The sequence below is a fragment of the Copadichromis virginalis genome, linkage group LG11 (genome assembly GCF_057382275.1).
Source record: "Copadichromis virginalis isolate Kocher_CV1m ecotype Utaka linkage group LG11, C_Virginalis_male_GT1.1, whole genome shotgun sequence".
NCBI lineage: Eukaryota > Metazoa > Chordata > Actinopteri > Cichliformes > Cichlidae > Copadichromis > Copadichromis virginalis.
This window is the reverse complement of record NC_140628.1, coordinates 32,498,146-32,510,422: the sequence shown is the minus strand read 5'-3', so window position 1 is coordinate 32,510,422 and position 12,277 is coordinate 32,498,146. Positions and strand designations below refer to the sequence as shown.

The following is a 12,277-nucleotide window of genomic DNA, read 5'->3' as shown; positions in this document are numbered from 1 at the left end:
ATGTGTAAACTACTTTTTTTTTTATCCAGGATTATTTTAGCAAACCTAAACCTAATTACTATTCCAGCTTAAACTACAATGTACTATACTATGCACCAATCCTCTGCATGTTCTTCCTTATTTACTGTTGCCTGGCAGCTCCATAATTAAAATTATCTGTCCAATAGAGCCACTATCCCTCCACTGCACATGTTGTTTTATCGTCACACTGGTCAACATGGTTGTGGTTCCGATACACTACAGCAGTGATGAAGGAAGAACAAGAAGAATTGTTCTTCCTAAAAATACTGAAAGCACTTCCTACACCAACAGGCACTGCTGACCTACTGCCTCTGAGGGCATTTAAACACAGTGTACTGTACTTGTGTTTGGTATCGCCGCTGCAAAGCAGCTGATCATAAAACTCTACAGCTGTTCTCTACAACAAATCGTAAATCTTCATTCTAGTAAAAAGAAAGAAAGAAAGAAAGTGATGTATTTTCATAAAATGTTTATTCAAAAACATAAACAACACCACCTGTTGGTTATCAGTTGTTAATGTTATCCGGCCATATCACTCAAACTTCAATGAAAGAGCATTAAATTTAGGTCAGAATAATGAGTAATATCATAAACTAAATATGTGATATTAGCAGTTTTAATTTACGTTTACATAAATAAACAAATGTATACAAATATGTAACTGTACATGCTTGTGAATTATTTCAAACTGAATTTCTGCTTTTACTGTGGCCCATCTGCAGTACTTTGGCAGCCCACCAGGGGGGCCCAGCCTACACTTTGGGAATCACTCATCTACATCTTAACTGGTTTGGACCCTCTTATGCTTTCAAAAGTGCTTTAATTCCTCTTAGCATTAATGAACTCATATGTTAACATCGCACAGTTGCTGCTGGTTTGTCAGCTGTAAAAACAAACATCGCAATGGAAGAAAAGAATTCATGAAGCTTTGATGCAAGGAATTAGATTAAATTAGACACTTGAGGTGACTGCTTTTTTTTTTAAAAAAAAAAGTAAAACACGTTTATAATAACATACACATGCACCTCAATAAGCAATATGTTTAATGTTTCAAAAGAATTTCCAATTTAGATCATGTTTTGGATGAAAAAAAAGCTTTTGATAAATTATTCCCATCGCCTCTCACTTTTATGTGCTTAGTCTACACATACAGGTATGTGTATAATAGTGAGAGCTATGATATAGTGTTTAGTGATTATAGTGATATAGATGTCAGGGCATTTACTGAATCAACACTTGTGTCTGTTATTACTGTAGGTGACCTTGGTTCTTTGGTTCGGGCTTGTTACCTGCTCAAATGTATACGAGTCACATGTTAAACCATTTATTTATATCCTCCATTCTTTCAATAGATCCGATGTACTTCAGTAAAATTTCAAATCATTTTTCAAAGTGAATTTTAGGAATTAAGCGCATCTTAACAAGGTTACAGACGACAACTCAAAACAAGGACCTACAAGATTGTCTTGGGATTAATGAGTAAGCAAACTACCATGCATCTAAACTAAAAACTTTGTTTAACAACTTATTTTCAGACCTTGTAAGAAAAATTATGGATGTACTCATTTATGCAGAGCAAACATTTCCAATAACCATTCTGAGCTTCTTAGATATTGCCCTGTGCTACACTATTACCGTGTTATAGTTTAACTAAAATTAGTATTGAGCCTGATAGAAACTAAACTCAAGTTAATAACTTTTCTCTGAAAGTACCTGAATCTGTGTGTTACTTTCAGCTGCTCCCTTCTCACAAGGGTTGTGTGTTTGATTTGCTAGTATTATTTTGCATCTCCTGCAGGAAACCAGTGAACCTCCAATTGAATGTGTTAGCAATTAAAATATAGAGCCACTGAAAAGTAATTGAATCTAAAATGTAAAACTGAAAGAAAACAAAAATTATTAAAACCCCCACCAAATACAATATAATAACAATGTTGAGAAACTGGACTTGATTTGACAAAGAATATGTATAAAATACAAAACATAAAACTTATATGAGCTGAACTTCCTGTTCTTCTCTGCTGCTCTGTGGCTGATGCTGACAGTCCAAATATAGAGGCCAGCTCTCTTTCTTCCTCATCATGTTACAGCAGTTTGGAAAGTGTTGTTTTAGCTACAACTTTTGTTTAAAACGTTTGTTAACAAGAGAAAGTCAGTAACAATATGGCAATTATTTGATTTCAAAAACAGGTTAATTTACTTCCTTTTTTCTTTCTAAGTAAAATTAAAATACTTTTAATGGCATGTTTTTTTTTAAATATACAAAAATCATAAAGCAGTCTTCATATTTCAATATATTTATATATTTACTTATATTTTTACTGATATGAACATCATTATTAATATTATATTTTCAGAACATCCAGGAGTCATGTGACGTTGTACTGCAGTATTCAAAGAGTTAAGGCTTTTTTCTTGCAGATCCATCGGTTCTGCTCACTACAGCTCACTGACTTAAATCCTTGATTTGTGACAGAGATTGCACACTGACCATCAGTAGGAGACCCTGGGATCCAGGCACTAAGAAAAATCACAGGTTTGATGAAGGGGAATCAATATTGACATAAAATAAGACATAATTAATTTATCCAGAATTTTCAAAAATATTTAAAATTATTTTTGATTCAAGGTGTCTCTTACCTGTTAGTCAGATTCCTTCCATCCACCCACTTCCAGTTCCCATCTTTGACTCTCAGACCAATCCAGTATCCATTGTTTCCTGAACTATCCCAGCTGTTGTCACTGATATAACTCTGAGAATAGAAAGAAAGTTTTCAGAGATATTAAATAGATCACATATCATATCAATAAATATATATATATAATAAATATTTTTCCTAAAACATTGTGGCACAAATTATTTTTAGATTAGATTTAGAGTCCCGCTGGTTTCTCATTACCTTTTCTGTTTCATTATTCACAACAGCCAAATCTGAAATCTTTCCTATACAGTCATCTCGAGCACCTTTCCAGGTTTTCTGCTTCTCAGAAGCTTGAGGATCATCAATTGCATAGCAGCCTGACTGGAAGGAAAGCAAGCCAGCCTGACAAATTTTACACTCTCGGTCTGCAAGGATAGAGATCAATTAATAAGCATCACTGCATATTTATATTACATTTGGTATTTTTGTACAAATATATTTGGAACATACTGTTTTTTTCTTTGGGACAGTAGGCATCAATGCTCCACTGAGCTCGACTAACATTGAGATCAATCCATTGTGTCGTCATCTGTTGTATTATTTCTGTTAGGTTTTTCTTTTCTGTCTCCAGCTCCTCATTTTTCTTTTTGAGCATCTGTGTCTCTTCAGTAAAGTTTGCGATCTGTTTTTCTAAAACTGTGGAGACTATAAGGTTACAAACAACAGCAGTTAGTTGTATTTTTTTAAGTGGTTTGAATATATTTACATGTTTCTTGTAAATTAGTGCAAAAATAACTATTACAAAAACATAATCAAATATAAATCATCACACTACTTTGTCCTTACACACGTCAGACCAAAGTGTAGTTTTAAAGTTATACTCACAGTAGAGTCGAAGGACCATAATTAGTAACAGAATTCCCCAGCATGTTGCTAATGATGGAAAAGATTTATTACAAGACGACTTCTTATCTGGCAAAAAAAAAAAAAAGAAAAAAAGAAGAGGTTATTTCAACAACCAAAATTATTCATAGTTTTCTTTAGAATACAATGAAATGTGTCAAAGATCCCTTATTATTTAAGCATTGTTTTTTTATGTACAACCACAAAATGCATATTGGAGGCAGAAAGAAATGATTTAACTTTGGAACAAATCTATAATCACAAAGAAAACTAAATCAGAAAACCTGAAGGCAAAACTAAAGCTAAACCTTGTTAAATGTAATACAGACCCCCAAAACTCAGAACACTATATATACAGAAAAAGGCAAAAATGTAAACACAAAAACTCCAAACTCAGACAAAAAACTCAGGGACAATGACAGCTTTTGTCATTTCTGTTTTGTATCTTTGTGGGAGATATTACATCTTAAAAAATGTTGTTTGAAAAGCCCTAAAATTCAGAAACATAGTCAAAACTTGTATTCCATTGTATAATATTTTTATTTCTTTTCAGTCAAAGGTTACACAGTTTTAAACATTTAATTCCTTTTCATGGGTACATTTCTGTTTTAAATACTCTGTCCACAAACGGCCTTTGGTAAGAATTGCTTTACAAAGTCCAAGAACAGAGATGAACAAAAATATGACTGACATCTGGTAATTTATTCAAAAGTGTTTTATGAAAAATCTATGTCAAGAACTTATAATATTCAATTAAACATAATGTTGGAGGCAGATCTGATTATAGACAGAATTCCGTATTACTTCAGTTTCCTCAAAGTAGTAAACACATTAGTGCAACACCTTGATGCACGAACGCCAGTCAATTAAAAGTTATAAATGCTGTTTTAACAAAGATCTTTCCTGCTGTTGTCAGCTTGAAGAAGGAAACTAAAGTATTACAGGAGTCTTTGCTACAATGTCTCCCGATCTGTCTCAGCTGACTGCATGTCTGACCATGGTTTCATCAATTATCACTGGTCAGTGTTCATTACAATATGCATATTGTAGTCAGTGGTGCTAGTTTCAGTCATTATGCAAATGCAGTGTTTTTTAAGTTGGAGAAACCTGCATTCAGCTGAGAATGAAGAAGTCACAATGAAACGTTTTTCTCAATGAAAACGCGACGTCCAGATGAACAGAATCAAGTTTTTTGGATTTCCTGATTGAGCATGCATCAAGACAAGATTGTTCATTGTATCTTAATTATATTATGATTTCCTTTCATCTTGTGTTCTGCTTTGCCCTCAATGTTTATCCTAATTTCATGTTCTTCTGGATAAAGGCCCAGGCAGGCAGGCAGGCAGTCAGTCAGTTATTCAGTCTTTCTTTCTTTCTTTCTTTCTTGGAGAGAGAATTTTGTCATGTTTCGTATTGAAGAACTGTGTTTCCTTAATCAAAATAAAATGTTTTAACATTAATTTTGGAGGTTTAAATTGCTTGGGTCAACTTGAGAGCTTTAATTTTAGATTTACAAATCTAACCTGTCTTTCACAAAATAAAGGTATTGGCATGAAATAATGACTTGGTGTAGGAAATGGCAGGTGTATCAAAATATCAGTGAGAATGTGTGTCATTGTAGCACGGTGGGCTTTGAAATACAAGGCCCACGATCTGAATAAACTCCAATAATTGTGGATCTCATGCTTTTCATACGATGCACAAAGTAATATCAGCTGATCGCATTGAGAGCAGAAGAACAACCAATAAGTGTGATTGATGGGCAGGCAGACTAACAATCCCAGGGAATTGGACTACTGGAAACCAGCTCTCGATTCCCATCCCTCCTTCCAGTTGTGTTAACACAGAGTGATTTTGTTTGATTTTTGTTGTTGTCGTTTTTTTAAACTCACCATTTGTATCAGGAGTTTGTTGAGTTGCTTCATTTTCAACCTTCATTTCTTCACGTGCAGCTTCCTTGTCCTGTTTTACTGAGAGTTTAAAGGGTAATTGGAGTTAAGCAGTTTTCAAACAACCACAATTTTCGTAGACTTTGGGTCATTCTGAATGAACAAAATGTTTTTGCTCAATGTTGACAGAATTCAGCATCTTAAATGTACGTTCAGACATCATAGCTCTTTTTAAAAATGTATTTTTTCTCTGGAACTTTGCCTTAGATTGTACAGGGAAAGTTTGCCTTTGATGTGGCAGCACATATCTCAGTATCTGACCCACTGGATTTGCTTACAGTCTTTTTTTACTGTTTACTATTACTGAAGAAAACATCACCTAAACCAACATGACTTGAAACAGTAATCACATAGAGATGCAGACTTTGATTCACATCAATAGCTCTGAGTTTTAGAAAATCTTTTTTGATACACTGCATTTGAAAAGCTTAGCTTAACTGCTGATTGTGTTTGTTTGTTAGTTCTTAATATGACCTTCTCCTCTGCCGTAGTTACTGCCCTGCTGCTGAGTTTTTTGTGACTTGTACACTGAGAAATACCACAGAGCATGATAATAAACTGCTGATTCACCAGTGTAACTCTGTCTCTTCTAACTAACCTCTGTTTTTGACATATACACTCACTGGACACTTTATTAGACACGCAATGCGTGTCTAATATACACTCACTGGACACTTTTCCTCCTGTCTCGAAGGCTCTGAATTTAAACAATTTATCGACTTCCCCACTCACTCTAAAGGACACACCCTGGACTTGGTCTGCTGTTCTGGTCTTACTCCCTCGAATCTTTCTGCTACTGAAATCCCCATAACTGACCACTTCCTCCTTTCATTTAACCTCACTCTCTGCTGCTCTTCTACCAAGCCAACCCGTCTCATCTCGTTCCGCAACATCAAGAACATTGATATGGACATTCTCACTACCAGTTTGGACAATGTTCAGATTCCGGACTTCTATTCTACTCCTGATGATTTGTTGTTATATTATAATAATTGTCTACGCACTGTCCTTGATTCTCTGGCTCCTGTAAAAACCCACTCTGTTTCCTTCACTCGCTCTGCTCCCTGGTTTACCTCTGACCTCCGAGCTCTGAAGGCCAAAGCTCGGCAGCTAGAGCGTAAATATAAGAAATCTGGTTTAACTGTTGATTCAGAAATCTATAAATACCATGTACTTCAGTATAAAGACTCCATTAACAAGGCCAAACAAAGCTTCTACTCTGGTATTATCAGTTCTTATGAGGGTAATGCTAGGACTCTGTTTTCAGTTTTCAACAAACTAATTCTACCCCCCAACGCTTTACCACCGCACTTCTATTCCTCTGAAACATGCAACTCCTTGATGCTGTTCTGGACTACGAAAATCGATAACATCCACCAGCAACTCAGATCAAATGTTGTGTCTACGCCCTCTCCAGAACCTTTTCTCCTTTTTGAGCCGTTTTCCACTTTTCATCTTCCTGATTTATCTGATATTTCCGAGTTAATATGTAAATCAAAACCTGCCACATGTCATCTTGACCCCATGCCCACGGGGCTTGTGAAATTCTGCCTCTCTTCTTTACTCCCACTCATCTGTGCTATCATTCACTCTTCTCTCACCACCGGTATCGTTCCCTCCTTATTGAAGACTGCTCTAGTCACTCCTATACTGAAAAAACCTTCTTTAGATCCTAACAACTTTAACAACCTCCGTCCGATTTTCAATCTACCCTTCATTTCTAAGATACTCGAAAAAGTGGTTGCAGCTCAATTTCATTTACACCTGGTTAATAATAACATCTATGAGAGATTTCAATCTGGTTTTCGCTCATGTCACAGTACCGAAACTGCTCTACTTAAAGTCACTAACGATCTCTTAATCGGAGCTGACTCTGGTCTTCTCACCATTCTCGTCCTTTTAGATCTGAGCTCTGCCTTTGACACCATTTCTCACTCTGTCCTTCTAAGCAGACTTTCCTCTCTCGGCATCTCTGACACACCCCTCGCCTGGTTTCAATCATATCTCCTCGACCGTTCCCAGTTTATTCAACTAAGATCATTCCGCTCTCGTCTATTCCCCGTCACCTCTGGTGTACCCCAAGGCTCAGTTTTAGGCCCTCTCCTCTTTATAATATACATCCTCCCTCTAGGTACCATCTTCCGCAAATTTGATCTTCAGTTTCACTGTTTTGCTGATGACACCCAGTTATATCTCTCTTGCAAACCTGATTCCTCCCTCCCACCTTCTTCCCTTACAGAATGTCTATCCGAGTTAAAATCCTGGTTTACCTCTAATTTTCTAAAGCTCAATGAGGATAAAACTGAGATCCTCCTTATTGGCACCAAATCCAACCTTTTGAAGGCAAACCATTTCTCACTCACCATCGATAACTCCACAGTTCTCCCTTCTCCTCAGGTTAAGAGCCTTGGTGTCATCCTAGACAGTACACATTCTTATAAATCACACATCAATAACCTCACCCGTTCTGCCTACTTCCATCTACGTAACATTAACAGATTGCTTCCTTCTCTTTCCACCCAGTCTACGTCCATTCTTGTACATAGTCTTGTTACCTCCCGTATTGACTACTGCAATTCTCTTCTGCATGGTCTCCCCCAAAAATCCCTCCATAAGCTTCAACTGGTTCAGAACTCTGCTGCTCGCATTATCACCAGAATCCCCTCCTACCAGCACATCACCCCTGTTCTTCAGGAACTTCACTGGCTCCCTGTGAAATTCCGGATAATTTTCAAACTTCTTCTGCTCACCTTCAAGGCCCTTCATAACCTCGCTCCTTCTTACCTTTCTGACCTGTTAACCACCACTTGTTCTGCCCGTTCACTTCGTTATTCTTCTTCTGTCCAGCTTACTGTACCTTCCTTCCGCCTCACCACCATGGGAAGCAGAGCTTTCAGCTGCTCTGCTCCCAGGCTGTGGAATTCTCTGCCCCCTGAAATAAGAAATATTGGTTCTCTCCCCCAGTTTAAATCCCAACTCAAAACTCATCTGTTCAAATCTGCATATTCACTGTGAATCCACTGTTTGTTCATTTTATCTTGTGCTTTATTTTATTGTTCTTATTCTGCCATTGTTTTACTAAGTGTTTTATCCTATTGTAAAGTGTCCTTGGGTGACTTGAAAGGCGCTCATAAATAAAATTTATTATTATTATTATTATTATTATTAATGCTTGTCCTGAGATGACATTGGCTTTGCCTTTATAACTCCCTTAATTCTTCAACAAGGTCCAAGAAATATTCCTGAGATTATTTTTATTATGATAACATCTTACACTTGCTGCAGATTTGCCAGCTGGAAATCCATGATGTGAATTCCCCACACCACACAGAACTAATGAGCCAACCACAAGGCATCAACTCATTGCATTTAGATATGTATATAGAGTCAAGACAACCTGCTTAAGTTCAAACTAAGCCTCAAAATAAGGAAACCAACTCCCATGCTCCCTGTTTTTCATGAAAAAAAAAATCACAAAATGTTGACGCTTGTGGGGAAGAGAATAGATGTGTCAAGGCAAATAAGACACTTTTTAAACCATGTGGAGCAGCTCTCACCATTAAAAACATGATAACTTTAGTCAGCTTAGTCAACTTTAGATTTAGTTGTGTTAATGCTGTGAAGCGCAGGATTCTTTATTTCGATGTGCGAGACTCTTGTGGTCCTTCATGAAATTAGCACAAAGTATGTGGAAGCGGTTAAAAGCCACAAAAACATGCAGAAGCAACTAGAATAATAAAGAGAAACAGGAACATTATTGTGTGAATGTTACACAGCATTTAAATGTAAATTCAAGCTAGCACTCACGAAATTGTGCTCCGCACATTTTTTGGCCTTTGACTACTTCCACATACTTTGTGCTATTTTTATGTAGGACCACAAGAGAAATAAAGACTCCTGTGCTAAATAATAATATTGTGTAATATAATGTGCATCTGTAAATTTATTTATGAATGGGTTTTAAATGTTTCTATTTATTTAAACAGTAATAAAGTAAGTTATTTTTTTAAATAATTTAATTTAGAATAAAAACACCATTTATAAATAGATATTTCAAAATGAATTAGTCATCCATGAATAAATGCTTAAATCAAAAATTGATTAAAAAACATATTTTCAAAATCTTTTTGAAAGGTTGATACTGGACTGAAATCTGGTGACTGTGGAGGCAGTTTGACTATAGTGAACTCACATAGTGTTTTATCTGGCTGGAATCAGCCAAAAGAATTGTGGGTATGAAGAGATGGACATGTTCAACAATAATACACAGGTGGATTGTGCCATTTTTATTTATGCTCAGTTGACATAAATGACCCAAAGTGTGCCAAGAAAATACCCCCCAAACCCTTACAGCACCACCACCAGGCTGAGCTGGTGATACAAAGCAGGATGGATCCATAATTTCATTTCAATCAATGTAAATGAATAAAATCAAAACTTTACTAACAACACTAAAAAAAGTGAAGCTGATATGATAACAATATGCAAAATACACAACATGAGACTTCAATTATAAGCTGAACTTCCTGTTCTTCTCTGCTGCTCTGTGACTGATTAACAAAGTCCAAATGTAGAGGCCAGCTGTCCTTCTTCTACATGTTACAGCAGTTTGAACAGTGTTGTTCTTGGCTTGACTAAAACATTTGTCATTAATATAACATAGCTTAACAATAACTATCATTGCAACATGAAAAAATCTCAGTGCAGATACTTCAGGGAACAACTGTTTGATCTGAAGTAATGCAGTGCCCTCTGTTGACCAGTTATTAATATCATCATTAATATTATATTTTGAGACTGAGACTATCCAAAAGTCCTCTGAAGTTTTACTGCAGTATTCAAACAGACAAAGCTTTCTTTTTGCAGATCCATCGGTTCTTCTCAGCACAGCTCAATGATTTAAATCTTTGGTTGTGGACAGAGATTGCACAGTGACCATCAGAAGGAGGCTGGTTGATCCAGGAGCTGAGGAAAACAACAAATCTGCTCAAGGCTGATGGACACTGGTACACTGTAATTGATTTATCACAGATTTTGGAAATACTTGAAATTTCTATTGATTCAAAGTGTCTCTTACCTATCAGTCAGATTCCTTCCATCCAGCCACTTCCATATCCCATCTTCAACTCTCAGACCAATCCAGTATCCTTTGTTTACATCATATTCCCAACTCTTTTCACTGACAGTTTTCTGAGGACAGAGAGAAAGTTGTCAGAGTTATTTAAACAATTTGCTCTAAGAAAGCTTTCAATCTAAAGAAATTATATTTTTATTTTCATGAAGTCTGTCATAAAGTGTCCCACAGTTTTCTCAGTACCTTTTCTTCTTCATTAATAACAACAGCTAAATCTGAAATCTTTCCTCTGCAGTTTTCTTTAGCTTCTTGCCAGGTTTTCCATCCAGCACTGTCAGGATTATTAACTGCATAGCAGCTGGACTCAACATGATCCCATCCCTTCTGACAAGGCTTACATGTTCGTTCTGCAAGGATAGAGCTCAGTTAATAAACATCAGTGCATATTTCTGTTAAATTTGGTATTTTTGTACATGATATATTTGGAACATACTGCTATTTTCTTTGGGACAGTAGACATCAATGCTCCACTGAGCTCGACTAACATTGAGCTCAATCCATGGTGTCATCATCTGTTGTATTTCTTCTGTTAGGTTTTTCTTCTCTGCCTCCAACTCCTCATTTTTCCTGCTAAGGTTCCGGTTTTCTGCAGTCAGGTTTGTCACATTTTTCTCTAAGACAGTGATGACTTGAGTCAGGTTGTTCATCTGGAGTGTGAGCTTGGTTTGGTTCCTCTTCAAGTCTTCATTGTCTGAGCTGAGTTTGTCATTGAGATTTGTCAGGTTACGATTGACAGCGTTTAAAGTTGTTTGGTTTTCTTTCAGTTGGTTCAGCTCAGTTTCATCAATCTCATGAATTGATGTGACATCTGTGAAATTTAAATTAGCTTTCAAGACATGGTAATGATGCAGTTTTCATTTTCACATTTTGTTTTTATAATTTTACCACTGCTTAAAGTATTTTCTCTTCTGTTCTAATAAAAATTTTTTTTACTAGCTACCTTTTTTTTTCTTAAATTTTATGACAAAATCTTTTAATATGAAACCCACAATTCTATAATTGGTCTAATATTTCCTTAATGGGTAAAGGAGATGAAAATTCCCACAATGCAATAGAGGTTCTAATTTTATGAAAATGTTATTAAAAGTATAAAAGTGCATTTTTGTTGGGGATTCTTTTGGTAATGTAGCTGCAGACTGGTTGTGTCAGCAGTCACAGCATAAGGACTGCCCTAATGACTACTGTTATGTTTCCTTGTGTATCACATTAAAACCACTGTATTCAATGTTATTATAGAATATTTACAATGTAAAATTGCACCAACTGCTTTGTTTGGGATCATTTCTTGGTTTGCATATTTTTGGGGGGAATTTGCATCTAAAAAGAAAAAGTTAAAACTGAAAAATCACAAGTATTTTTTAAATCGTCAAAAATATATTAATCAAGAAATTAGTCTTGTTTCCTGAACAAAATGTTGTTAAACATTGTTTAACAACATTTTCTTGTGACCAATATAATTCATCTAAAGTGCTGTTATTTATGTCTAAGACTGAGTTAATGCATGAATGTTTTCATACTTACGATAGACACTGACTGCTATGATGCCCAACACCAAAATTATACAAAGCGTGCCCAAACAACAAGCCAACTGCTGATAGTGGCGACATCTGCTGTTTGATTTCTTGTCG

The 12,277-nt window shown here is 36.0% G+C and overlaps 2 protein-coding genes across 2 annotated transcripts in view; both read right to left on the bottom strand.

Annotated features, from left to right (window-relative positions):
• Positions 1-1,081: 1,081 nt before the first annotated feature.
• LOC146699117 (CD209 antigen-like protein C) lies at positions 1,082-5,644 on the bottom strand. Its single transcript, XM_085472079.1, has 6 exons — positions 5,459-5,644; positions 3,549-3,635; positions 3,174-3,368; positions 2,922-3,088; positions 2,662-2,774; positions 1,082-2,541 (listed from the first exon to the last, which is right to left on the bottom strand). Exons 1-6 carry the CDS (start codon positions 5,502-5,504, stop codon positions 2,415-2,417), a joined length of 735 nt encoding a protein of 244 aa, XP_085328205.1. The 5' UTR covers positions 5,505-5,644; the 3' UTR covers positions 1,082-2,414.
• A 4,136-nt stretch (positions 5,645-9,780) lies between these two features.
• LOC146699116 (uncharacterized) overlaps positions 9,781-12,277 on the bottom strand; it is a 7,398-nt gene continuing 4,901 nt past the window's right edge. Inside the window, exons 3-7 of the mRNA XM_085472069.1 lie at positions 12,171-12,277; positions 11,083-11,457; positions 10,833-10,996; positions 10,593-10,705; positions 9,781-10,480 (exon numbers count right to left, since the gene is read on the bottom strand). The exon at positions 12,171-12,277 is cut by the window's right edge and continues 19 nt beyond it. Of these exons, the coding sequence (XP_085328195.1) occupies positions 10,354-10,480; positions 10,593-10,705; positions 10,833-10,996; positions 11,083-11,457; positions 12,171-12,277 (886 nt within the window). The 3' untranslated portion in view covers positions 9,781-10,353. The remainder of the gene's footprint in view (positions 10,481-10,592; positions 10,706-10,832; positions 10,997-11,082; positions 11,458-12,170) is intronic.

Coding starts and splice junctions, on each gene's coding strand:
- LOC146699117 (XM_085472079.1), bottom strand. CDS start 5,504: ATGAAGGTTGAAAATGAAGCAACTCAACAAACTCCTGATACAAATG. Junction 3,369..3,548: donor TATGGTCCTTCGACTCTACT/GTGAGTATAACT, acceptor GTAACCTTATAG/TCTCCACAGTTTTAGAAAAA. Junction 2,542..2,661: donor GGAAGGAATCTGACTAACAG/GTAAGAGACACC, acceptor GATTTTTCTTAG/TGCCTGGATCCCAGGGTCTC.